The sequence below is a fragment of the Aulostomus chinensis genome, chromosome 8, assembly GCF_037954235.1.
Source record: "Aulostomus chinensis isolate RoL2024-O1b breed Wild chromosome 8, RoL_Achi_v1.0, whole genome shotgun sequence".
NCBI classification, from domain to species: Eukaryota; Metazoa; Chordata; class Actinopteri; order Syngnathiformes; family Aulostomidae; genus Aulostomus; species Aulostomus chinensis.
This window is the reverse complement of record NC_141327.1, coordinates 9,756,681-9,782,184: the sequence shown is the minus strand read 5'-3', so window position 1 is coordinate 9,782,184 and position 25,504 is coordinate 9,756,681. Positions and strand designations below refer to the sequence as shown.

At 41.5% G+C, this 25,504-nt stretch overlaps 1 protein-coding gene across 1 annotated transcript; it reads left to right on the top strand.

Annotated features, from left to right (window-relative positions):
* On the top strand, positions 1–25,424 carry abcc6a (ATP-binding cassette, sub-family C (CFTR/MRP), member 6a). The gene is made up of 31 exons (XM_086210792.1): positions 1–489; positions 2,945–3,121; positions 3,218–3,343; positions 8,447–8,584; positions 11,326–11,448; positions 12,477–12,538; positions 12,654–12,785; positions 13,752–13,958; positions 15,391–15,568; positions 15,765–15,926; positions 16,007–16,099; positions 16,596–16,799; positions 17,536–17,682; positions 17,776–17,863; positions 18,364–18,433; positions 18,514–18,640; positions 18,735–18,911; positions 18,994–19,161; positions 19,310–19,493; positions 19,676–19,760; positions 19,862–19,979; positions 20,092–20,299; positions 20,899–21,209; positions 21,485–21,684; positions 21,790–21,916; positions 22,360–22,461; positions 22,631–22,777; positions 22,861–23,019; positions 23,222–23,388; positions 23,498–23,692; positions 24,057–25,424. Exons 1-31 carry the CDS (start codon positions 448–450, stop codon positions 24,163–24,165), a joined length of 4,533 nt encoding a protein of 1,510 aa, XP_086066918.1. The 5' UTR covers positions 1–447; the 3' UTR covers positions 24,166–25,424.
* Positions 25,425–25,504: the final 80 nt, after the last annotated feature.

The window sequence follows — 25,504 nt, the reverse complement described above, 5'->3', positions numbered from 1 at the left end:
GAGAAGAGAGGGGTGTGAGGGATAGAGAGAGAGAGAGAGAGAGAGAGAGAAATATTTCCACCCACCCGACAAGGAGACACACTCATAAACAGCAGACAGACCGAGTGAGACTCAGAAAGACACGGGGTCTGAGGGTAGCAGTTCAAGCAGACAGACACAGAGTTCCATTGAGAGACGATGTTTTATTAAAGGGCAGGAAAAGTCACATATTCAAACACTGAGTAATAATCACTGAGCTTGCCACCCAGACAGACAAGCAGGAACAAGCTAAATCCAAGACATACGACTATAAGCTAGAGGGGAAAAGTCCAAAAGGGACACATTCTCTCTTATACACACACACACACGCGTACACACACACAACCCAGAGACTGTGTGCTAGCTAGCTGAGCAGGACTGTTCATCCCCAACAAGTGGAGCATCAGAGAGGAAGGAGCAAACGAGTGGATGGATGCCTTTTGCAGACTCAGTGGCCTGGACCCTCTGTGGGTGAGTTGTGTTCACTGACCACTCTTTAGTGGTTACCGTCCAAGTTAGAATTAGTTTGTTATATCTCTGTTTATTCTTCCAAATGATGTCTTCTTTTGGAAATAATCAACTGCTACACAATGTCAGACTTGAGGTTTCCTTTCTAAGCTGTTGCTGCTGCTTATGTGTTTATCTTTGACTCGCATACTTTTATGAAAATGTTTAATCATGATAAGGTAACATGATAAGTCATTTGTGCAGCTGGTCATATTAGAATGTTTATCTTGTGTCTCCAGTCATCCATGATGTTCAGTAGTATTCAAAGTTCGTTTTTAAATAGCAAAATAAAAATTCATTGGGGAAAAGTGAGGGGGTTTCTCAATGAAATGTGCATCTACAATTGGAGAGCAAGCTCTGACCTTAGTTCACAGCCTGTAGGTTTAAGATTGCATTAGAAATATGACCTAATGCTAGGCTTTGATGCATGTCAGAGTTCTATTTACCATCACTCTTCTCCATGATTCAGCACAGAGGTGGAGATGCATCACACTGAATGAGGTGCTGTTGTTGTCTTGTGTATTAGCAAGCCTCCACATTCTGTATCTCAGCTCGAAAACAGGAGGATGGCAGCCATCCAGCTGGAATGCTGACATTATTGAATGCGTTTGGTCCCAACTTGCCTTCATTCCCCCCTTTCCCCCCCACACACCCCTCTCCGTTTCTGGTTCTCATTATGGGTCTTTCTCAGTTTCTGCTCCTGTGAGCACTCAAAACAGTCCAGAAACTTTGTTGAGAAAGTGAAAGTAGTGTGTGTCCTATCAAAGCTAAGATGTAATTCTAAGGCTATTCACAAAGCGTTGAGGAGGTCCAGATGGTTTTTGTCTCATGTTAGCTCCAAGGTACTTTCATTAACTGTAGTAATGAACCTTTCACATACTTTTTAAATAACGTCATTGCTGATTCCATGGTCACAGCCTTGGGGTGGTGATAGGGATTTCTATGCAATATGCAGAAGGGATCTGATCCAAAAACATCTAGGTTACAGATTTACATATACTCACATTAGGTGCACAATATTTTCCAAAATCTGACACACAAATGTGTTTTCTTCACATTCTATTTAGAGATGTGAGTAATTCAACCTTATAGCACAGGATTTTAGTAGTAACTTGGTAGATTTTGAAGTAGATTTGCAGCACAGGAGAAGTCTATTCTCAAGTAATTTCACATCACTGTGTTTGTAAGGTAAAAATAGACACATTGCAGCAAACCAGCTGCTGGCATCTATTGGTTTACTGCAACCACTTCAGCCAAAGGTGAGAAATGGGATAAGTACTGAGCAAAATGCACAAGTTTGACAAGTTGGATTTCATACATAAAAGTGCTCTGTTCATCTGCCTGCCATCAACCACAGGGTTCAGAAGGGTCTGCGAAAGTAGCCTCCCACACACTGACTCTCAAGAGACTCATCATTTCAATGGATACCCAGAGGAAAATGTTAAATATTTCTATAGGTAACCCTAACAAGTTGTATTTTGAGGATGTAGTGGGAATACGGTTTTTGTGACCTTGTCGTAAGTTAAAGATACCTCCTGTGCTAAAAACAGTTAACCTACACTCAGGCGGTGTGATTCAGTCACTTGTGGTTCCAGAGGCTGCAAACAGACGCAGTTTATGGTAAACCTGAATTAATCACTCTTCATGTTAGGATATGCCTCAGTGTGATGTAGCATCCACCTGTTAGAATGTGGTCTTACCTGTCTTGGTTCAGTAACAGGGTTGTGGGTGGATGGCTGTTACATAATGATTTGCAGCCAACTGTGGTCACTCTCCCTTTTCTCACTTTGGAGTCTGTCGGCAAGGACAGACTGCACCACCAAGCTAGAAGCTAGAAGCTTGAAACCACTTCCTTTGGTGTGTCCACAGCCAGACACCCTGCCCCTCATTAGACCAGCAAGGTGATAAACAAGAGGCAAGACAACAATGAGTCACTTAGCTCTGTGTTTAGTTTTATTTATATATATTTGAGAGGAGTTCTGCTTTTTGTTATGTGATCTCAAGTTTTTTGTCCAACACCACATATGCACAGATTGTTTATAGGTACATTATTAGTATAATCTCTGACCTCACAATTTAATGAGCGGACATTTTACGCTGTCCCACTTCAATTAGGAGGCAAGCCAGAGACGTGGTCAGACAAAAAAAAAACAACCCAAAGGCTTACTCAGCAATTTAGAAAACAAAGGCCAACTCACACCAACTCTTTCAGGCCTGGGTACACACACACACACACACACACACACACACACACACACACACACACACATCATGTTGACTTACTGTGGTTTCATACCACCACGTGGATGGCTGAAACCTAGGACATGACCTTTGTCAGTTCTGTCGGATGATTCATAAAATCCTTCAGTTTGACCAGCATTTTTAATTTTTTCATATTTCATTTCTGTCTCTGTTGCAGGACTGGAACCGCACATGGTACACAGCCAACCCAGACCTGACTCAGTGTTTTCAGAACACAGTCCTGGTGTGGGTCCCCTGTGTCTACCTTTGGTTATTGGCCCCCTTCTACTGCCTTCACCTCTACTGTCATGACCGTGGATGCATTCGCATGTCCTGCCTCTGCACCACCAAGATGGTGAGATATTGCTCTGTCTTCTATTTGAAACATCTTGATCCAAGGATGGCTGATAGCAGATACAAATGGAAAAGCTTGTCTACCTGTCTTGTTTAGGTACTTGGGTTCCTACTGGCTTCCTTTGGCTTCGTGGAATTCTTCTACATCCTGCTTGAGAGGAGCCAGGAGATCCAGCAGCACATGGTCTTCCTCCTCAGCCCCATCATTCGCAGCATGACTGTGGTAAATACTGTGCATCTTGATGGGCATCCTGAATTATTCAAAACATGTGGTCCTCAATTAATGTAATGGGCAGCATGGTTCAGGGGTACAGTGGCCGTCTAGCAACCGAAGGGTCGCTGGTTTGATCCTCGACCCCGGTGACCATGTCGAAGTGTCATTGAGCAAGATACTGGACCCATCATTGCTCCTGATGAGTAGGTTGGCCTACACCATCAGTGTGTGAGTGTGTGTGTGAATGGGTGAATGAGATGACACTGTAAAGCGCTTTGAGTGATGCTAAGGTGGCAAAGCGCTATATAGAATTGAGTCCATTTACCATTTTACCATTTCAGTTGCATCAGAGCATTCCACTGGATGAGCAGCATCCTGCAAAATGATGGATCCATAAATCAAGACAGGGCAAAGAATAAAAGTTTTAACTATAAATGGTAATAGGTAGCCCCAAATCATTTACTTGTCATTCCAAAAACAAGGAAGTTATGGGAATATTTTAGTCCTGCTGGCTCACATTAAAATGCAAAAATATATGAAATTGTCCATGTTGACCAGACACCGAGGTGAAAAGCTGCAAAGCTGAGAATGAATTTTTAGGGCTGCAGGCAATGCAAATATTGCAGTACCCTGTAAACACAGATGTATTTGACCACCAGTCATCAGGTTCCAGAATACATACAGTATGTGCTGACATAAATTAGGATTTGACATGGAATCAGTAGGCACAACAGCAAAGTTTACCTGCTATGAAGGACTTGACTGTTAGCTGCTACAGCATGATAAAGATCTATTTGTGTATAATCAATAATAAGCCATTCTGAAGTATAAATGCTGAATACATGGATGACGTGTATTTTACAAGGAATCAAAAATGTGCATTTTTCCCTGTTGGGTGAAGATTAAAGAACAAATTATTTTCAAGATCCAATCAGCTGACTGGCTCACCCTGTTAAACACAGTGGCATGAATCAGACTGTCATGTTCTACTCAAAACCACAGACGCACTCATTACTCACTGTTGGTTACTACATCCTCTGCTATGTCCCTGGCAAGCGGGACAACCAATAAGGACCAGTTAAGTCAGACTTTGAACAAGACTGAGTCAGGCTATACTGGAAGGGTGATTAATGGAATCAGACTTTGACCAAGATCGATAGGCAGGGTACACTGAACAAAATCACATGATGAATGAACCTTTCGAACTATGACATCAAACACATACAAATCTTTGTCATCAGCCCCACTTCTGTACCTGTAACATCATATTGAGCTTACATAGCATACCTACATGCAAGTAGAATAGTGGTGTGAGGTGACAGAGGGATTATGGAGCCAAAACTAGATTTATAATCCTTTTTTATTGTTTGTCTCCCCTCCTTTTAAACATCTAGAATCACAGCGTAATGGCCCCCTGACCTGAACCAGTGTGGCACACAGGGTGGGTTATACATTGTGTACACATTACAACATTATTTAGAGAAGATAAAGGCCGGTGTACAGTCCTAGAAATGTTTTACGTGGCTTGTGTTGATGGAAACAGCCTTAACTGTTTCTCAGGACACTAATCCCACTAATTTTCAGCGATTTTCACAGATGAGTAGGAGAAAATAGATGAGGGGTGCTGCTCTCAACATGGGTAGCGTTCCAAGTGTAAAATGCTGTTTACCCTGCGCAGGAGTGATATAAGCTTTACAATGCAGTGCAGTGGTGCCAAGCCCAGATACTGTAGAAAGGTGGCTTGTGTTCTCACAGAGCCATGTAGCATTACCCACAAAGACGCCTCTCTCTGCAGACTGATGCAGCCCCTGCAAAGTCTCACTCTCGAAGTCAGACAACCATGCCCACTAATGGTCTCTTCAGACTCCTGGGTAAATAACAGCACGTGTTTGGGTAAAACACACTGAGACATCTCTTATTTGAGGATACATTTTGAAAAAAGACTGTATATTTTGGGAATATCATTTATCACACCAGTGGAGGGGACAACAAACATCATATTAAGCACATGTCACAAATCCAGACTATCTATATTAAAGGATATAGTTTTCTCGATGTTGATCGTAGCCACCCACACCACCCTTTCCATGGGTGCAGCCCTGGAACACTGTGCTCTTTTTGCTCTAACCAGCCTGTTTTGTTACCCTTAAACTCAACTTAATGTATGGGAAAAGTTTTACAAAAATCATTCACCAAGCGGACAAATCGTGGTCACTGTTGATGAAAAGCACATAATCAGCAGCATGACATAAAACTCCTATTCCTTCCACAGGGCTGCACACTTCCTGTGTAATTATAAGGTCAGATTTGATTTGGGACTTAGTGATGGACTTCCACCCACTGACTTGTAGAAACACATGGGCTGATGGTTTACACCAATATGGCGAGTCAGAGCAGAGGGCTAGGAATAGGAGACATGAGGTCAGCTTTACATTTCACTCACATATTAAAGTTTGGTTTGGGGCTGATGCAGCCTCAACCTCACCAGCTCCACAGTTAAAGTACCAGCTGGCAGGGACATAAAGTTCTAGTACACACATTACCATCTTTCAGAACACTGTTTCCAAGTGCAGTATAGAAATGTATGTTTGGCTTGAGTCACTGTTTTAGTGATTATGTCAAAATATTCTTTTCAAGTTAAGATTCTGTTTTGTTTACTCTTCATTTGATTTGATTTGAATATAATATAATCAATTTCTTTTCAATGGTATATAAAGGGGGGATCATAACAAAGATGCCAAATTCTAATCTGCATATCTTTTTAGAACCTTTCAGCCTTTTTTTTTTGGTTTTGCATTCTTCACCTATGTTACAACCTCTTAAAAGACCTATTATAAGCAAATCCTCACAGAAACCAGTAAGAAAGTTATAAAACAAAATCCACAAAGCTTATTGATAAATAGTAAATGTGAGCATAATTGAACCAATCTAAACAAAGACTAACCAAGTGACTTGTAGGCCAGCCAAAAGAGCAGCAAGGAGGAAACATCCCAAAACCAACCTTCACAGGGCCTTGTACCTGTACCCTAACACAACATGAGAACTAAGCTATCAATGGGGAAAAAAAACTCAGCTGTCCCACCAGTAAGACAAGAGATAAATAAGGGTCTAATTCAGTCAGGTCATCAACTTAAAGAACTTATGTGGCTGAGAGTCTGGAGAAGCAAAGAAAGAGTGAGAGTTCCTTCCATCTTTCATGGATTTTCTCCCATCAGAGAGCCCTGGTACACCTCAGAATTACAAGACACATTCTGAGTCAATGGTATCAAGCAGCAGTGTACAACGGTTACTGGTATTGATTGTAAAAATGTATTGTTCATGGTACAATCATAAATAATCCAACTGCAGTAACTACCTGCTTCCCACTCAAACATACTGGGTAGCAGCATCTCTCCTGGATTGAGACTGACAAAACTTTGATTTAAATGAATTTGCTTGAAAAAGAGATAAAACCTGCAATAAAACAAATTCAGTCAGAGCCATTTTCCATCCATCCATCCGTCCAGGCGAGAGGCGGGGTTCACCCTGGACGGGTCACCAGTCCATCACAGGACCAACACATAGAGACAGACAACCATTCACACTCACAGTCACACCTACAGTCAATTTAGAGTATCAATCAGCCTCGTCCCCTCTTGATGTCTTTGGACTGTGGGAGGGAGCTGGAGTACCAGAGAGAACCCACACAGGAACAGGGAGAACATGCAAACTCAAAACAGAAAGATCCTGTGATGGAGCCAGGGCTCGAATTATATTATTTAAGAAGCAAAAACACTTTTTTCACAGACACCTTACTGTTCATTTGTGTGAAATATTTCTTTTCTAAACATAAGAAGGAGGTGGAATTAGAAAAGGCAAATAATTTTGTGCAAGTAAGTGATGTTTTATTCAAATAGGGGAGAGGTCATTCAGATAACACTTATACAGCCAGCCTAAAATAATGTTCATACTTGATTTTGACTGAGTTGACTAATTTATTTTGATAGTATAATTATGATTTAATTAGATTTAAAATTTGATATTTTTAATCTGATTTATTTTGGTTATCATTAATCATGTAGTGACAGCCCAATATGAATGTAACCCGCATTGTCTCGTTGCTTTCTTCCTGATGTCTGCTGAGAAAGCTCTTGACAAGTTTCTAGGCAAAAAGTACAAACAAAAAAATAAACAGTCAACACCCCAAATATATGAGAAGCCAGAATGTTGTTTGCATCATGAAGATGTTCACCCTCTTGGCCACCACACAGAAATCTGCGTACATCAGGTTGTTGATGTGAAAATCTTATATAATTACCAGACCACTAGTTTATAACAGGACAGTACTGTGGTCCATCCCAGAGTAACCAATGTGATCCTCATTTTGAAACCCAAACCCACTTGCCCCCGTCTTGGTGATGAGCTGGCATGACACAGTGACGTCTCACTTGGCCAACCGCTCAGAGAGGGACCAATTATAGCAGCTCGGCAACACATGCATGTCTCCTCTGAGCAAAGACACCATGTCCAAAGACTGAATCACGCTTATTTTTATGAAAACATCTCAGTATAGAGGTTGCTTTGAAGAGTATAAAATAAAGTTTAGCAATGGCGATGTGTGCGGAGTTGTGTTAAAGGTGGTTGGATCACAGCTGTGCCTGTGGCCAGGGAAATCCCAGAAACTCAAGTCTCCAAACCCCAACTAGCTGCATTAGACTGAATCAAATCCGATAATCCTCTATATGATGTTGAAAACATTGGTGATGGTGATCTGAACGGAGAAAGCACTTGATTTTCTTCAGTTGAAATGAAGGAATGTAGAACAGTGCTGAGGTCACCTACTTCTGTCTATGATAAAAATAATGTTTGGCATGTTGCTCTTCTTAGAAATGATAGTAATGTAAAGCTATGTCAGTGAGGTCTGTTTGAGGTTGAAAAATCCATTCGTATTTTGAAATAATTCTTTTTCCTGTTCTCAATGCCAAAGGAGTCTTCCAAGCTGTTCATCAACATGGCTTCACAGAGTTTTGGCTCTGTGCTCACTGGCTCTGAGATGGAGTCGTTTCCTCTCCGACCCTGTAGGAACCACTATGTGAATTCTTAAATTACATCTCTCTTTCTCTCTCCATCTAGATCCTGACCTTATGTATCATCCAGTTGGAAAGAATCAGAGGCTGTCGTTCATCAGTGTTCCTCTTCCTCTTTTGGGTCTTGGCTGTCGTTTGTTCCCTGGTGCCACTCAGGGCAAAGATACAGCTGGCCATGGATGAGGTGTGTTTAGCCCACCAATCTATATAGAATATCAGTACATTCATATTAATTTAACATGATGCTGCATATTCATTGAAGTGAAACCAAAGCTAAAGACACTGTTTTTGCCAGGTCTGAACTCAGTGAACCTGCAGTGTCAAAACACCGTTAAGAAATATCTAATCATGGACACTCCCACCCAAAGTCTAGACACGGACCAGCAGCACAGTTTGAGATATATGCTATGTCAGCAGAGTTTCTATTTCCGCCCCCAGTTTTAACCAAGATAACCTAAACTTAACCAAGTGTTAGAGGATGACACTGCCAATTCTGGTCAAGCCTGCGTGTGTTTAAGCTTTTCTTTTCTTCCTGTGTCTCCTGTGAGACACTGCAATCATTGTTGAATGGGCTAAGTTTCTATTTATGTACTCGTAGCCATGGGGCAGTTGCATTTGCATTTCTATAAAAACACACAAACACACACACATCCATATTTCTGTTTTATCGTCCTCAGTGTGACATTCCCACACTGCTTGGGGGAGCGTAATGATGGCCCTGGGATAAATGCTGGTGAGACATGGCAGGCCAGGGTCAGACCAGAGGAACGCCAGCGCTGTGTTTATGGGCCTACACTGTAAACACACAACCAGATGGAAATCTTTGCATCTACACATAATACAGGGCCTTTTAGAATTTAGATGCAGACGTTTTTATTTCATAGAACCACACACAGGATATACGGGTGTCCACCCATAAATTACACCTTGTTCGTGTAATTTATGTGAATTGTGATGAACACAGTTCCTATGCCTGTATTTGGTTCAGCTTTTAATAGCGGCTAGGCACATCTAAAAACTTAACAGCACCATTATACATCAGGTAGATCATTATTATGTCTGCAATTTAAAAAAAAGAAGGCTGCAAAATGAGATTTGCAGATGATACAGCTATTTTGGAAATAAGCAAGCACCACTCAGTGCTTCCTTAAACCATGTTCTAATGTTCTGAACCCCCAAACTGGTTCTAATAAGCTACCAATTGAAGTGTTTTTTCCTGAACCACTATATTCAGTTACTTGAAAGAAGCTGCTTTAAAAAAAAAAAAATTATCTAGCAATTTTTCATTTTAGTTGTCAGTCATTTTTTTGGTTAATGGCCAATCCTGTTGGGATAGCAATTGCTAATATTGACACAGATGATGGTTATCTTGTTCAAATCTTGGCATTTAGAAATAATTTGATACCTTGTAAAAACTTGGGGACTGACCTGCTCTATTTTTTCTATAATCCCCCCTGTTTTCCCCAAGTACCTCACAAAAAAGATAGTAATAGTAATAGCTAATTATATGCATACATTACAATAAGATTAAGCACTATTCATAAAATACTAGGGCACAAAAACCACAAACAATAGCAGCGTATGTCAGTAAGGTTAGGTTCAAATCAAAAACAACTAGAACAGGGTACCCAAAAACATCAATCCAACAGTCACTTCATATTACACACACCTCACAGAGACAGAAAGGCCGATATAAAGAGGTGGTTCTTCAGTCTTCATTTATTAAGAATCTCCGGGAACAGCAGAGAGTAAGGTTAGCTCTTCCCTGCCTTTATGCATAAGTGAGACACCGTATATACCCTTTACACTGCAGTTAGGCTCTATCATTTTGTATCTCCATTCAATAATACCCTGTTTTCCAATAGTCGCTGCTACTTGTATCATTTCAAGTCAAATTCTCAGCTATATGGCAGCACAGACAACTTCACAACAGGTTGAAAAAAAAAAGGCACAGCCTACCTCCGCAACTTTCTTGTTTCTAGTGTGTCAGCTCATGTTCACATATTTTTCACAGTTTCTAGATATTTATATAGAAAGTGTACAGTTCACATCTCAACGTTGAAGACTTGGGTTGACAGGGTTCATCTTTTCAGACCTTGGTCACTCTTAGTAGCATGACCTACATTTTTCCCACCCACTCTCCTTCCAACCACCCTGACCCTGTTTTTCACTGTGTGGCCGGATCCATTTGGCCCCTTACTATCTCCTTTCTACGCACAGCAGTACACTTTTCAGAGAAAATCATTTTACTGTTTACCATAGCTGGGATCTTCATGCATCCCTATGCTGCTTCATGACTGAGGCAGTGGCAGTGGTGGTGGCTCAGCAGTAAACAATGCCTGTGCCAAAGCCCACAGTTTGTGTATGTCAAGAATAACATGCAAAAGTCTCTGAGTGGTTAATATCACAGCTGCTTCTTTGATTGAAAGGAAGGGTGCTGGTTTGTAAAACCACAAACCCCCTATTTACAGATACAGACTGTGAGCGTGCCTGAGAGGCAGATTTAACTATGGCTTCATTTATATAAAGTACACCATTAAAGATGCGGGGGTTTCACCCTGATTTAGCTTAAAGCTCCAAAATACTCTTTATTGTGTCTGTGATGTGAAACCATATCCTCTGCTGTACAGTGTGTAAGTTGGCAATGGGAAAAGCAATTTATGGAAGTCAGCTCTGTTAGATGTTGTGAAATTGCACACAAAGCCACAGTGAAGATGAAATGTTGAATTACCACAGGAAGTTGTGTGTTTTGTTAAGTCATGCTGGGAGAGATGAAGCAACTGATACACATGTTGATGCTGCTGAAAACCTTAATGTAAGAATAAGGTTAGTTTTCTGTGCCACCATTAATGTCATCACTGGCTTAAAAAAATGTCTAGAATTGATTAAACCTAGAAGATGTGTTTTTGTTTTTTTATTTCACAGGGCATCGTCTCTGATATCGTACGATACCTTGCCTTCTTCTCCTATTTCACCATCCAACTTGCCCAGCTCTTCTTGTGCTGTTTTGCTGACCAGCCTCCGGAAGGGAAGACCGTCTTGGAAAAGGTAGGCATAGGAGAATTTATATCCCACTTCTGTCCAACTTCACACCTTTATCTAGGAAAGACAATCCCTTTGCTGCTATCTGGCAGTTTTAGTTTTTTTTGTTAGCAAGACATTTTCCCTTTCGGGGGCAATGAACTGATTTACATCCTCCTTCCTTCCTCTACTATCCTCAATTTACTGTTGTGGCCTCTTACAAGGAGTGTGTGAATGAGCATGTGTGTGTTTGTCTCTACAATGTACTGTGAACATGACTCACTTCCGTGTCGAGTAACATCCTGGTTTAGACTCTGTGGCCTCCCAATACACTTTCCCATCCATCACGAGCCTGATTTTCAAAGGACATCCAGGGCAGCTGACAGGTGAATGAAAATGAGCTTTGCATCAATCAAAACGAGGTGTGATGTAATGTTTCCCCCATGATTAACAGTCAAAAGAGTTGGAAAAGTCCCCTGACAAATTCTTGGCCAGTGGTAAGGAGCCACAGACTGGCGTGGCAGACACACCCATTGGTCGGTCCCAGCTGCGTCGTCCTCCTCTTCCTCCACCTCCTCCTCCTCCTCCTCCTTCTTTTCACAATGGTTAGAGTTACTCACCGGAAGGGAGGAAAGGAAGGATGGAGCACTATGTTGCTGTTAATGAAGAGAGTAAATACCCTGGTTCAGAGGCGGCAGGGTGGAAAGACTCCAAAAAGTATGCATGAGAAGAAATGTTTCCTTGTGCCTTCATATGTTGGCCAGTTTTGATGACACATTTCCGCTCTGTCTGCGCTAAACCTCAAATCATTACCTTCATCCTGTGCGAACACTAAATTCCATTTAATCTGTCCCTTAGAAGTTCATGGCCTCTGCTCCCTGCTGTGGCCTACCAGACGCTGTTGTCTGCATACGCTTCTATTCTTAAATACTCTCCTCACAAGTGCACTGTTCAACGAAGTGTTTCTGCGAAGCTCTGGATGTTTCAAAATTCTTGCACTGGTGTGAGATTTATGGCGAAAATAACACAGGGCCTGTTTTTTTTATGTGTTACAGAATCCCTGTCCTGTGAAAGATGCCTCTTTCCTGTCAAAGATTCTCTTCTGGTGGTTTACTGGGTAAGATGGCTCTTCAAAGCCCTTCATTTTTAGTCATCAGATGACTCACTACAGCAACTGTTTGCACTTGTTTATAACAATCTGTGTATTTTGTTGATGTGTGTTTCCCCTTCAGACTTGTTGTGAAAGGTTATCGGACTCCTCTGGCAGCAGAGGACCTGTGGACGCTGAGAGAGGAGGACACATCACACAAGATCATTGCTGACCTACAGGAGGACTGGACGGCTGAATGTGCCAAAATTCAAAAGTGAGATCAAAACCTACAAAGATATTCTGACATTTAGTGCCTACTATGGATCACTTCTGATCAAACTCAGAGACCTGTTCAGTTATTCTGGTTTGACACAAACTTTAAATTCACCAATCTATTGTTGTCTGACGTATTTAATGGCATAGAACAAAACTTTTAAATATTTTAAGCTTAAGTGTTAACGGCATACCTTATCACAGATATTCACCTGTAAATCAGTTAAAAAAAAAAAGATTGTCTTTGTGATGAGGGATTTGCATGTTCAAAAACATTAAGTTATTTCCAGGCTTTAGGACTCATTCCTGCACCAACTCTATGCCAAAGCTGAAATAACCATGATAACGTCATAGTGCTTCTAATATCATCAGGGTTACCTTCTCAGATATTAAACAACTTTTACCAGACACTGAATAGGAGTCCTGCTATAAGCAACATAAACTGTTTGCTAGGACTTGTGGCATGAATCAATTTTCACAGAAAAATGACATGTGCAGGAGACACCCGTGTTGCTCATGTTTAATTAAGCTCATGTGGTCAGCTAATTTAAAACAGGGCTGTGTGCTCCCACTACCATCTAAACCAAGAAAACAGTTCAATTTCATTGCAATATGATCAAACATCTGCAAGCTTTGAATTAATTGTCCAAACAGAATATGTTTTAGTTCTTATTGCAGTGAGGTACAAAGGCATTTCATCCAGAAATAGCCCTAATAGTCTTTGGACCTTGTGTCATTTTCAGAGCTTGTAAGCATGATGTTTGCTTTGAAGTTTTGTCATTAAGTCTAATAACCATGTCAAGAAATAACGATTTTATGGCTGCTGGCGCATTCTTGTGCTCATCAGGGATGGCACAACATTTGTTTTTATAGACTGATTTACATTAAAACGGCGCCAGTTTGATGTTTGGGCATCTCTGACATGGATGACTTGTCTGTAACAATACTTTTCCTCTCCCGCTGGCAGGCAGGAGAAGGCTTTGACCTCAGGAGCAGCACTGGGAAGCAGACTGCCAGACCAAGCTCAGCTTTTACGGAAGCTACAGAAGGAGCAAAGCTCTGGGTTCTTCTTGCTCAGGACTCTGGCACGGAAGTTCGGCCCATACTTCCTCACCGGTACCCTGTGTATCATATTCCATGATGCCTTCATGTTCGCCATCCCCCAGGTGCTGAGGTACGACTTGAAAGGACACTCAACAGAGTGCAATGGTGTTATTTGAGTATGAGATATTACATGGACCATAGAGTTCAGGGGTAGGTGGTTTGTGGTGCAGCCCAAAAAAACTTTTTAAAGATGTTTTGAATTCTCTCTCATTCTGTAAGATTTAAATGTGGTTTGATAACAAGGTCTGGGATGTATCACAAGTATGTGGGCGGCATGGCTCAGGGGTAGAGTGGCCGTCTAGCAACCAAAGGGTCGCTGGTTCGATCCCCGACCCTGGTGACCATGTCAAAGTGTCCTTGAGCAAGATACTGAACCCATAATTGCACCTGATGAGTAGGTTGGCGCCTTGCATGGTAACCTCCACCATCATTGTGTGAATGGGTGAATGAGATGACACTGTAAAGCACTTTGAGTACCGCTAAGGTAGAAAAGCGCTATATAAAATTGAGTCCATTTACCAAGTAAATGTGTCTATATTTGCGGAGAAATGCTGCTGAATGTAACATTTTTAGAGCTCTGAGTCCCACAAACAAACTGACATTGAGTGCACTGTATTACGAAAGCTGCAGCCAATATTCCCAAACCTCAGATTAGACTGAAATTACCTGGATGGACCACAATCCAGGCCAGAGCAGAAATAGCCTTAAATGTATCCCATCCCAGCTGACAGGTGGGTACACCCCTCGACAGGTCACCAGTCAGTCGCAGGTGGGCCGAAAAGGTTTCATTCGATTTGGAGATTAAAAAGAAAAGGTTTTTTCCAGTATAAATATTTAATAGCAAAAAAAAATACATCACATCATCTCAAAAACTCCTACAGATATTTTGGTATTAAATGTTTGTATAATCTTAGATACCAACTCCATTGTCCTATTTGAATGATTTATGACACTGTCAACAAAAGCTGGCAACTGTGAAAAACAGGTCATGGCTGACCCGCCGCACCATTTGACTCGCCAGACTGGAATGTTGTTGTTGATGCATAACACAGAATCAGTGGAAGTGTTAATTACGGTCATGGAGCAGAAAGCAAGAAAAGTAGACGAGACCGCAGCCCTCTATGCTCCAGTAAAGGAGGGGGGAGTGTGCAGTGCTTCAGAGCAACAGACAGCAAGGGAAAGGAGGCTCTAAATGGCAGAAATGCTGGCGGACCACAATAATGAAGCCGCTGGCCAAGCGTAAGGGCAGCCTGGCCACAAGTTGAGCAGTGTTGTGCAACTGTAGCTACTTTGTGTGGCCAGCAGCCACAGCAGTGCTCAAGGCCATTTGTTTAAAGCACACAATGAGAGTCAAGTAGAAACAGATTGAGTAAAAACTGTGTTGACAGTGAGATCCCATCTGCGTCTGCTTTGATTTGTACGACTTTCTAGGGAAAATCTGATATAGATGTTGCCAAATAAAAGAAATTAAGATGTGAAATAAATCTTTTTTCTCCGCACAGTCTTCTCCTGGGCTTCATGAAAGATGAAGATGCTCCATTATGGAAAGGCTACTTCTACGCCACTCTTATGTTCCTGCTCTCATGTCTCCAGTCGCTCTTCAACCATCAGTACATGTACACTTGCTTTACAGTGGGAATGAGGGTGAAGACAGCAGTCATGGGCTTGATTTACAGGAAGGTGGGTCCATCTGAATCCACAGACATGTACTACCACTAACCTCTAAATGTAGTTAATGTTGTGCTGAATGGAAGAAACAAAAGTGGTTTTCTATCCAGACAGCAATGTGCCTATGGCAAACAGCTTTTATGTAAGAAATCTCAACAAAATGATAGTGTTGCTGAGGTCTAAAATTTCTCTCTTGTTGTCCGTCCAGTCTTTGGTAATAAACAGCGCTGCCAGGAGGACATGCACGGTTGGCGAGATTGTGAATCTGGTCTCTGCAGACACACAGAAGCTCATGGACTTTGTGGTGTACTTCAATGCCGTCTGGCTGGCTCCTATTGAAATTGCTCTTTGTCTCTTCTTCCTCTGGCAGGTATGTGGAAATATAATTATCCAAGTGACTCCCATTCATGCACATTAACTGACTGATAGTTTTATCCTTGTCTTATCTAGCATCTTGGCCCCTCTGCATTGGCAGGAATTGCCACTGTCATCCTCATTTTTCCACTGAATGGATTCATAGCAAAAAAAAGAAGCAAGCTGCAGGTAAACACTCTCCCTCCAGTAGCTCTGACATCTTGTGTGTTAGGTTTAGGGTACCACTGCTGGTTCAGATAGTTGCTGAAGGGCCATGTGGGTTTCTGTCCCGGATGGTACATTCTCTCTTGTACTTTTGATGTCTGCCCTATATACAGTAATATGTTGGGGGGGGGGGGGTGACAGGAAAGGGTGGCTGTAATTTTTCATGTCTCTGGAGAGACAACAGATAGTTAAGTAAACTTAATCAAACTCAAGTCTTGAATGCAGCGACCACACTCTTGGCATTTAGTTGACTCCTTGTAATAAAAAATCACTGAAATGTAAAATGCAATAAATTCTTATTGAATAAACAACTTCTACGATGTACAGCTGTAATGACAGCAGACATCCCATGTTCACAAGTGCTTGTGTTTGCTCTGGTCTTTTTCTTTCCACTGTGTCCCAGATTCTGTGTAGATTTTTTCAGCTCATATACATAAAAACATTTCTGTCTGGTCAACAGGAGATCCAAATGAAGTTCATGGATGGCCGCATCAGACTGATGAATGAGATCCTGAATGGAATAAAAATTCTGAAGTTCTATGCCTGGGAGAAGGCCTTCCTGGAGCAGGTTTTGGGCTACAGAGAAAAGGAGCTCAAAGCCCTGAAGAAGTCTCAGATCCTTTATTCCATCTCCATAGCATCCTTCAATTCTTCCTCTTTCCTGGTAAGCACACTGAACGTGACAGGGTTTGCCTATATTTCTCTTTTTTATCAATTAACAACATAATAACACCAAAACAGAAAATGTATTGCTCATAATGAAAAAAATATCTATATAAAATGTATAAAGTAGCTTATTATCCTTAGGGATAGTCTTTTATCATTTTTAAACTGAAAAAATGAGCTGCTCGATTGTACTGGCTGACGTGTTCCTGTGTTACCATGAACCATGAGTTCACATTCATGCAATAGATGCATATTAATCCGCAGCTAAAAGTAGTCCTCATAAATAGCATTCACTGAAACCTACAACAACAGTCATTTTAAAAGATAAAACCAAATGTTTCCATCCATTGTCTATACCACTTATCCATTGAAGGTCTGGAGCCTATCCCTGCTGACATTTGGCAAGAGGTGGGGTTCACCCTGGACGGGTCACCAGTCCACCGCAAGGCCATTAGGAGCAATTAGGGGCTCGGTATCTTGCTCAAGGATACTTTGACATAGTCACCAGGGGAAGTGAGAATCGAACCAGCAAACTTTTGATTGCTAGACGGCCACTTTACCCCTTGAGCCATGCCAGCCCTAAAACCATATGTTTCTCAACTGATTTTAGAGTTTTAAATCTTCAGCAGTGGAAAAAATGTATTTTTTGTTGTTTTTCATGGGATTTGTTGGCAAGAGTCGTAGAAAGATCCATCTCAGAAGTCTTAATGCTTCATGTCTTACCTCCTCCCCAGATTGCTTTTGCCATGTTTGGAGTCTATGTAATGCTGGATGACAGGAATGTCCTGGATGCACAGAAAGTTTTTGTTTCAATGGCACTTATTAACATTCTGAAGACTCCACTGAGTCAGCTTCCATTTGCAATAAGCACATCAATGCAGGTAGGTGACAGTTGCCCATGTCAATAGTTCCTGATGAGAAATATGTAGAATGGATACAGGTCTGATAACTATCAACTACCAACTCCGTTTCAGGCTGTGGTTTCACTGAAACGTCTTGGAAAGTACCTGTGCTCCGAGGAACTCAAAGTTGATAATGTCTCAAAGGCTCCATTGAGTCCTGGTAAGAGCTTCATCCATGAATAAATTATTACACCTAATGAATAAACTACTACCTGTCTATCATCATTTTTTTGTATATATATATATATATATGTGAAGTACCACATCCTTGTGTGGATCATGTGAGCTGTCACCTCTTGGTCTCAGGCTGACTGGGAGACAGGGTAATGATAGGATGTTCTTGTTTAGTGGCTGAACGTAAATCTCTGTATGAATTCAGATGTATGATTCATCGAGAAATTAAACAACAAAGAACTGCACTCCCCTGTCTCTAATCTGTCAACACTTCCTAAGACAGCCTGTGAAAAAGCAACAGCTCTGTAATTTGTGTGATTGAACTAATTTACTTGTAATTACACCCAGACTGCACTCTGATGGGTAACTTGAAGGGGAATTTTGTTTTGACAGGTTGTTGCTCAGGTTGAACAAGCATGTCCTGTCTTCAGTTGTTTAATTACCAGTTTTGCTCATTTAGCTGTGCTTACATTCTCTCTTACTCAGACGGGGAGGATGTGGTGATAGAAAATGGAACTTTCAGCTGGTCCTTAGAGGGCCCACCATGTCTTAAAAGGTATGGCTTATAAAAACAATGATAAAAAACACGACATTTTAAATAAAATCAGGTCAAGACTTACATGTATTCGTTGACAGGATAAATGTCCATGTGCCAAGGGGTTCTTTTGTCGCTGTGGTTGGACATGTGGGCAGTGGAAAGTCCTCTTTGCTGTCTGCCATGCTCGGGGAAACAGAGAAAAGAAACGGCGATGTTGCCGTAAAGGTACTGAGCTAGTTCTACGTGTGCAGTCTCCAAATAGATGTGTGTTCACTTTGATATAGTGTGACATATCCTCTTTTACCATGTGTCTTCACAGGGTTCAGTAGCATATGTTCCCCAGCAGGCATGGATCCAGAATGCCACAATCCAAGATAACATCATGTTTGGACGAGAGAAGCTGAAGACCTGGTACCATCGTGTGCTGGAGGCCTGTGCCCTGCTGCCCGACCTTGATATCTTACCAGCTGGAGATGCAACAGAAATTGGAGAGAAGGTATGGAAGTTTTTGGGGAGGTTTTGTCTTTCTAAGAATCCAAGTTTTTCCCTCACGATGTTCCAATTATCTGTGCGTCCAGGGACTGAACCTCTCAGGTGGACAGAAGCAGAGAGTGAGCCTGGCTCGGGCCGTCTACAGGAAGGCTGATGTTTACCTGCTGGATGATCCACTGTCTGCTGTAGATGCACATGTTGGTCAACACATCTTTGACAAAGTCATTGGACCAAAGGGAGTGCTGAGAGACAAGGTAAGTTCACACGTGGTTTCCCAACACCTCAACCACTGGATTGTTGTTATACATTTAGAAGTCATCAGATATTCTCGTTTTTCAAGAATTTAAGCAATTTATTGTTGGACCCAGTCTATTTCTCTGACTTGTTTGCCTATATGTCCAGACCCGCATACTGGTGACCCATGGGATGAGCTTCCTGCCACAAGCTGACCTCATCCTTGTGCTGGTAAATGGAGAAATCACTGAGAGCGGCTCCTACCAGGAGCTCCTCAGCCGCCGGGGCGCGTTTGCAGACTTCATCCACACCTTTGCCAGTACAGAGAGAAAAGAGAGTGCTATTCAGAGAGGTGAGGAGTCACTCCAGCTGTTCTGTTTATATCACTTTGATTATTTTTATTATACTATGTATCAAGTTCAAAAGCAATTCTTTGTCATGTTTATAAGAATATCTATTAAGGGGCATCAAGTGAATTCAACTATAATTTTGTAACTTATGCTAATGAAAAATGAAATTTTCTTTTCATTATAGCTGGTTCCCGGAGGTCCAATGCTCGTCTCAGCATGGTTGATTTCATGCCCTTCTCCAGAGACCTGTCACAAGAGCAGCTAATTGGGTCAGTAAATTCATATAAAATACAAAATCATCGTGAAGATGTTTTGGCACCTCAGACATCTTTTTTATGAAACTGCTCTTTGGTATCTCTGTTTCTTTCAGGGGTGACACCACCAATACAAACCTGCAGAATATGGAACCTGTGTCTGAAACCGACCAGGAACAGGTTCCAGAGGAACTGGGAAAACTTACTGAGGCTGACAAGGCACGCACTGGAAGGGTAGGACTGAAAATATTCCAGCGTAAATCCCCTCCAATATTCACAACTAAAAGACAAATGCAGCTGTTTTGTCATTGTTCAATGTGCTATTTGTTATGTTCTCTGATAACAGGTGAGGTTAGCAATGTACAAGAAGTACTTCAAGACCATCGGCCTGGCCATCATCATTCCCATTGTATTCCTGTACGCCTTTCAGCAAGGAGCCTCACTGGCTTATAACTACTGGCTCAGTATGTGGGCTGATGACCCCATTGTTAATGGCACCCAGATTGACACAGACCTGAAACTGACTGTGTTTGGAGCGCTGGGCTTTGTACAAGGTTTGTTTCTATCGAATTAAAAAGGATAATAAGTGAGACAGATCCCCATTAAGGAAGCACTAAAATAAAATTTTGTGCCTGTACAGATATTTACAGTAAGTAATTTTAAAGGAGCATGCCAGCTTTGGGGGAAATACGCTTGTTTGCCATCTTTCTCAGAGAGGGACAGAGAGATCCATATACTTTTCTCCCTTGTGTGTACATTAGAGAGCTGGGACCCACATGTCTCCAGTACTCCAGCTTCCTCCCACACACCAAAAACATCTCTGTTAGGATATTTGTAGACTCTAATTTGCCAATAAGTGGAATGTGAGAGGGTGTGTGCCTCTATATGTCAGCCCTATTATGGGCTGACGACCTGTCCAGGGTATACCCAACCAACTGACAAATGGGATAGGCTCATTCTTCCCACAACCATTATTGGTCAAAGCAATAGATGGAGGGATTTGCCTTCTAATTTTGCTGATAGGTCAATGACAGTCGTACTGATGTACAGCAGATACATTTATTTATCACTAGTAACTATATTTGACTGAAATGTATTTGCTATTTTCCTCTGCAAGATGTCAATGTTATCAAACATCTTTCCCTCTCCTCAGGCATTGCTATCTTTGGTACAACAGTGGCCATCTCCCTCTGCGGCATCATAGCCTCCCGCCACTTGCACATGGACCTACTGATCAACGTGCTGCGTTCACCTATGTCTTTCTTTGAGTGCACACCCAGTGGCAACTTACTTAATCGCTTTGCAAAAGAGATTGATGCCATTGACTGCATGGTGCCTGAGGGGTTAAAGATGATGCTAAGCTATGTCTTCAAGCTCATGGAGGTCTGCATCATTGTGCTGATGGCAACACCTTTTGCCCTGGTGATCATCCTGCCCCTCGCTTTCCTCTACTGTTTTGTCCAGGTATATCCCCCTCACCAACATCTCAACACCACTGATGACTAGGATATATGTTAAAGGTGGTTGAGCAGCAGCCTGCTTCCATTACTGTGTGTTATTGGAAAGCTCCAGGTTCCAAAACCAAATCCTGCTGATTTTGCCCTTCACATGTGTTTGGTCTCCCACCTGCTGACATCGATGTTTCATGCATTCTCTATGAATTATGGGAAAAGCTTGAGCGCTCCCTCTTGGTTTCACACATTAAAGTTGGTGTTTTGCTTTTCCACTGTGGCTTAAAGAGCTTCTACGTCGCCACATCCTGTCAACTGAGGAGGCTGGAAGCTGTGAGCCGCTCACCCATCTACACGCATTTCAACGAGACGGTACAGGGTGCCAGTGTTATCCGCGCCTTTGGAGATCAGTCCAGATTCATCTTGCAGGCCAATGAAAGGGTAGATTTCAATCAGACGTCCTACTTCCCCCGATTCGTGGCCACACGGTGAGAAATTTATCTGCTTTAACTAAGTATGTATTTTGACTTGTTTGGATTCATCAGGGTTCGGGTTCAGCGTTACTAATGAAGATGTAAATATTTCATTCACAGGTGGCTGGCAGTTAATCTGGAGTTTGTCGGTAATGGTGTTGTGTTAGCAGCTGCCATTCTGTCTGTAATGGGAAGGAACACACTGAGCCCAGGCATTGTTGGTTTAGCCGTGTCACACTCCCTCCAGGTAAATGAACACACACACCCACAAACAAATTAGTTGTGGAGGTGTCTAACAGCCAGTTACATGCAACATGAGATAGTTGCTGTAGTGATAAACATTTAGACCATCTAGACCTGACAATGTCTAGAAAAGCCTTTGGTATTTTATTTTTTTTTTGTATAAATAACCTCCAGAAGGTAACCTGAAAAAAAATATTATGGAAAACAGTCAACATCCACCTAAATTTTTATTTCTCTTCATCTGCAGCAGGCAGAAAAAGTAATTAAAGAAAAGATGAAAAAGAATAGACCTTTTTCTTCAATCTAGCACAACTGGCCTTTGTCATACTGGTCATTAACACACACCTAAAATGGTATGGACACCTGCATTGGGTCTAAATGGATTAAATTGAAGTGAGATTGATAAAGATGTATACAAAATTTAAATATTTGCACTGGATTTGGCAGGTGACTGGAATCCTGAGCTGGATTGTAAGATCCTGGACTGACGTAGAAAATAACATTGTTTCTGTGGAAAGAGTTAATGAGTATGCTGAAACTGCCAAAGAGGTCAGTGATCGACCCCCCTGCCACACACACACACACACACACACACACACACACACACACACACACACACAAACTGACTTTAATTTGGCATACATTTGATTAAATATGAGGTAAATTAAATTGCATTCATTTTGCTATTCTCACTGTGTGTTGCTGTTGTGTCCCACAGGCAAGTTGGAACATTGAAGGCAGCTCCTTGCCCCTGGCCTGGCCCCAGACCGGCACCATCGAGTTCCAGGACTATGGCCTGCAGTACCGCAAAGGCCTGGAGTTGGCTCTCAAGGGCATTACCTTGAATATCCATGAAAGAGAAAAGGTGAGTCATGAGATCAGCCACATAACTTTGTTCACTAAGGCTTTCACAGAACTTTGTTAACATTAAGCACAAATATTTTCCAGGTTGGCATTGTGGGTAGGACAGGAGCTGGAAAGTCCTCGCTTGCCCTGGGAATATTTAGAATCTTAGAGGCAGCAAAGGGAAAGATCTTCATTGATGGAGTCAACATCGCCGACATTGGACTCCATGACCTCCGTTCACGCATTACTATCATTCCTCAGGTAGGATGCTGGTTATGACAAAATAAGCTCTGGCTTTTCACATAGAAATTGCTTAAGATACTAGTAAGCTGTGGCCAGTATACAATCATTTGTTAGCAGCTTGTTTTATAACAACTTCTGCTGTCCTCTCTCTCTCTCTCTCTCTCTCTCTCTCTCTCTCTCTCTCTCTCTCTATCTATCTATCTATCTATCTATCTGTCAGGACCCTGTGCTGTTCTCTGGCTCACTCCGTATGAACCTCGATCCCTTTGACAGTTACACTGATGAGGAGGTGTGGAGCTCATTGGAGCTTGCTCACCTTAAGAACTTTGTTTCTAACTTGCCTGATAGACTCAACCATGAATGCACAGAGGGAGGAGAGAATCTCAGGTAAACACCTTATGTTCCACAGCAGATAATCCATGTCACTAAATCACAGATACCTTTAACTATACTCTCCATCAAATGTGTCATTTTATTCTCTGTCTCATCTGTGCAGTCTGGGTCAGCGCCAACTAGTTTGCCTGGCCAGAGCCTTGCTGAGGAAAACTAAAATCCTGGTTTTGGATGAGGCTACTGCTGCTGTGGACCTGGAGACTGACACGCTCATCCAGTCAACAATTCGCACACAGTTTGAAGACTGCACTGTCCTCACCATCGCTCACCGTCTCAATACAATCATGGACTACACAAGGTATATTATAGTGCGCTACCTTGTAAAGAAAATAATGGATCATCGTTACTCGTTTTTGTCATTGAAAAAATAAAAATACCAACTACGTAGTTTTACATCTTCTCAAATATGAGGATTGGATGCTTTTCCCTGTTTTTTTTTTTTATGTCACTTTAACCTAAATACCTGAAACAAAATATTCTTTTTACACTCAATTATTGATGAATTAAACACTTACACACATGTTCAATTTCATTCCTATAGTAACCTAAGTACATAAAAATCACACACTACTCACTTGTTTGCTTATACCAGAGCCTACAGTATTATCATTAATTTTATATTAAATATAAAACTTGCATCTCCTCTTGTCAATGCTCTACAGAGTGATTGTTATGGACCGAGGCCACATTTCTGAGATGGACTCTCCAGCCAACCTCATCGCACAGCGGGGACAGTTCTTCCGAATGTGCCGGGAAGCAGGGCTGGTCTAGGCCACAGAGCTGGGAACCTGAAGTGCAGATGTGGCACTTATGTTGTGTGACTCTCCAACATATGTTGAATCTGCCATCGCGAGCATTGTGGCAGCTCAGAAACGCCTCTCCGCAAGGGCATTGTTGTTATCAATAGAAGCTGCAGATACAGTTCCTATTTCTAGGTTTAAAACACACATGGACTAGCTGTCCTAGATCAGGAAAATACATTGTTAACCTCAGATTATGAACATTTTAAAGAAAGCTCCAATGGATTGCTTAGAGTCTGCAAACTATAAATATTGTATGTGGAGTAATGTGCTCTATGTTAGCCAAATGGCTGGGATGAAAGAGCACCACAAATCTTAAAGAATTTCATTCTCTTTTTGAATGGGAGTTATGATATTTTTGTAATTTTATAATGGCATATTTTTTAATGTTGTCTCAGGCTTATATGGTGATGTTTACTCTTTTTTTTTACCTTTTATTCCAAAAAAAGGTATATTTGCAATTGTAAATTTATCAAGCTCTATTTTCTGTTGTTGTTCCAGAAACCAGGACAGGAAATACTCTGACACACTAACCTTCAGGGGGGTTCACCCTGGCAACTGTAGGGGAAGCGAGGTTTTAGCAGCCTTCAAAATCAGAGCTGAAGCAGCCAATTTGGAATATTTATATGTCAAGGGAAAGAAGGAAAACATTGAAATGAGCCAAGACATTAGCAATCGTCCAACTATGTTGTGGCTGTTGTTTATTTTTGTCAAAGTAAACTCATAAAAGTTGATAGAAACCTTACTGGTCAGATTTAACCTGACGCCGGTAACTGAAAACCGCTATGAATGAAGAGAATGCCTCTTCATAACAATGGTTATAGATCTATGTGTGTGTGATTGTCTCTCTGCCACCACCACACAACTCACGCCTCTTATGCAGAGGAATAAAATCAGTATTGTTGTTTTTGTTTTTTTTTCTGAAATGACCAACTGTAAATAGTCTGCGTTGACCTTTACTCTTGATTCAGTGAACCATATGACCTTTTCAGAGAGGAAAGGCATTTATTATTTTTGTCTTACTGGTTTAGACAACATATTCAAAGAGAAGCCCTTTAGTTTATTTATGTGGTATTACAAAATGTATTAAGTGTCCTTAAAAGTCTGAGGTTTGTATTATATTTATACTTTTTATAACAAGCTTGTTCATTTTTCACTGACAAATTTACTGTTTACGTACTGTTTAGTTTGATTCATCATGCTGGATAATAAAATTCTTTTTGATCAATATTGTGGTTGTACTTGATTGGTTGTACATTCATATATATCCTCTTCAGAAAGAAGTCAGCTGTTAGTGGATAGTCAGCTGG

Excerpts from the sequence above, each read along its gene's own strand:
- abcc6a (XM_086210792.1), top strand. The coding sequence starts at position 448 with ATGGATGCCTTTTGCAGACTCAGTGGCCTGGACCCTCTGTGG. Across the intron at positions 11,449-12,476 it reads GGAAGACCGTCTTGGAAAAG|AATCCCTGTCCTGTGAAAGA; the intron begins GTAGGCATAGGA and ends TATGTGTTACAG. Across the intron at positions 22,778-22,860 it reads ATATCCATGAAAGAGAAAAG|GTTGGCATTGTGGGTAGGAC; the intron begins GTGAGTCATGAG and ends AATATTTTCCAG.